At 48.1% G+C, this 1,454-nt stretch overlaps 1 protein-coding gene across 1 annotated transcript; it reads left to right on the top strand.

Annotated features, from left to right (window-relative positions):
- Positions 1-312: 312 nt before the first annotated feature.
- LOC126696191 (uncharacterized) lies at positions 313-1,224 on the top strand. The gene has a single exon (XM_050392969.1). It carries the CDS (start codon positions 313-315, stop codon positions 1,222-1,224), a length of 912 nt encoding a protein of 303 aa, XP_050248926.1.
- The last annotated feature ends 230 nt before the right edge of the window (positions 1,225-1,454 follow it).

Genomic DNA, 1,454 nt, shown 5'->3' with positions numbered 1-1,454 from the left:
TAAAAATGAGAAAGAAACAGGCCCAATGGCCATGTGTTTTAATGAAGAGACGGGCTGGGTGGCAGAGACCTTGGGCCCGAAGAGTGGGCACTGGAAAAGACTCGCGAGGAAGGCCCAATGTAATGATGAGAGCATGGGCCTTGACTTACTGGGGAGCAAAAGGCCTAGTCCGGTTCCCATTATGAAACTTGAACAAGACTTGGTTGTGCAGAAACGAAAGAAAACAGAGAGCAATGGACAAAACACTCAGGAAAAGGAAAATGATAGGGATGGCGAAGAGGCGGCGACTGCGATGCAGGGCCGCCGAGCCAAATGAGTATCTTGGCTTGGAATTGCCGGGGTCTAGGATCACCCCCGGCAGTTCGGATTCTCACCGACGAGGTGAAATCCAAAAATCCAATCCTAGTGTTCCTTGTGGAGACCAAAGCACGTTCTAGCAGAATGAAGGGATTCATGAGGAAATTGGAGATGACCCAGGGAATTGATGTTCCTAGAGACGGCATGAGCGGCGGGTTGGCTATGATTTGGAAGGAAGGCGCAGATATTCGGTTCAAAAGCTGCTCCAACTCGCATATCGACGTGGTGGTATACGATGAGAAGGGGCGGAATCCATGGAGGGCGACCGGGTTTTATGGGCATCCGGATGCAAGGAAGAGGCATATATCATGGAGTTTGCTTGAAACATTGAAGAAGCAATGTGATATGCCGTGGGTGGTCTTTGGCGATTTCAACGAGATCACCCACCCCGATGAAAAGCTTGGATGGGCAGACCGTGATGCAGATCAAATGAGAAAATTTAGAGATTGTTTGAGTGTGTGTGGCCTTAATGATTTGGGTTTTGTGGGAAGCAGATTTACTTGGTGCAACGGCCGGTTTGGGGACCAACGGACCCTTGTTAGATTGGATCGGGTGGTGGCCAATGAGGGCTGGCTTGCTAATTTTTCTAAAGCGCAAGTTCACCACGTCTCAATGGCAGCTTCGGACCATTGCCTCTTGGCTTTGTTCTTAAGGAAAAAGGCGCCTCCAAAGAAAGTGAAAAAGAGATTCTTCTTTGAGGCCATGTGGATCAGAGATGAAAGATGCAAGGAAGTCATTGAAGGGGCTTGGGATCCATTACGGGCTGATGTGGACATTCAGGAGAGAATTAAAAATTGTCAAGGGCAGCTTAGAAGATGGAACCACGGGGTCTATGGGAATGTGAATAAGGTGCTGAAGCTGAAATAGGACAGGCTTAGTCACCTTGAAGGGTTGAATCTCTTGCACGAGACAGCGGCAGAAATTCAGGGTTTGAAAAAGGAGATCAATGAGATACTCATAAGGGAGGAGGTTATGTGGAATCAAAGATCAAGGGCTTTATGGATCAAATGTGGCGACCGCAATACTAAATTCTTCCATGCCACGGCAAATCAAAGACGAAAGACTAATAAGATTGAGGGGATTCGAGGCGCGAACGA

Source organism: Quercus robur, chromosome 8 (genome assembly GCF_932294415.1).
Source record: "Quercus robur chromosome 8, dhQueRobu3.1, whole genome shotgun sequence".
Classification (NCBI taxonomy): Eukaryota; Viridiplantae; Streptophyta; class Magnoliopsida; order Fagales; family Fagaceae; genus Quercus; species Quercus robur.
The sequence above is the reverse complement of the archived record's forward strand: the minus strand, read 5'-3'. Positions and strand labels throughout refer to the sequence as shown.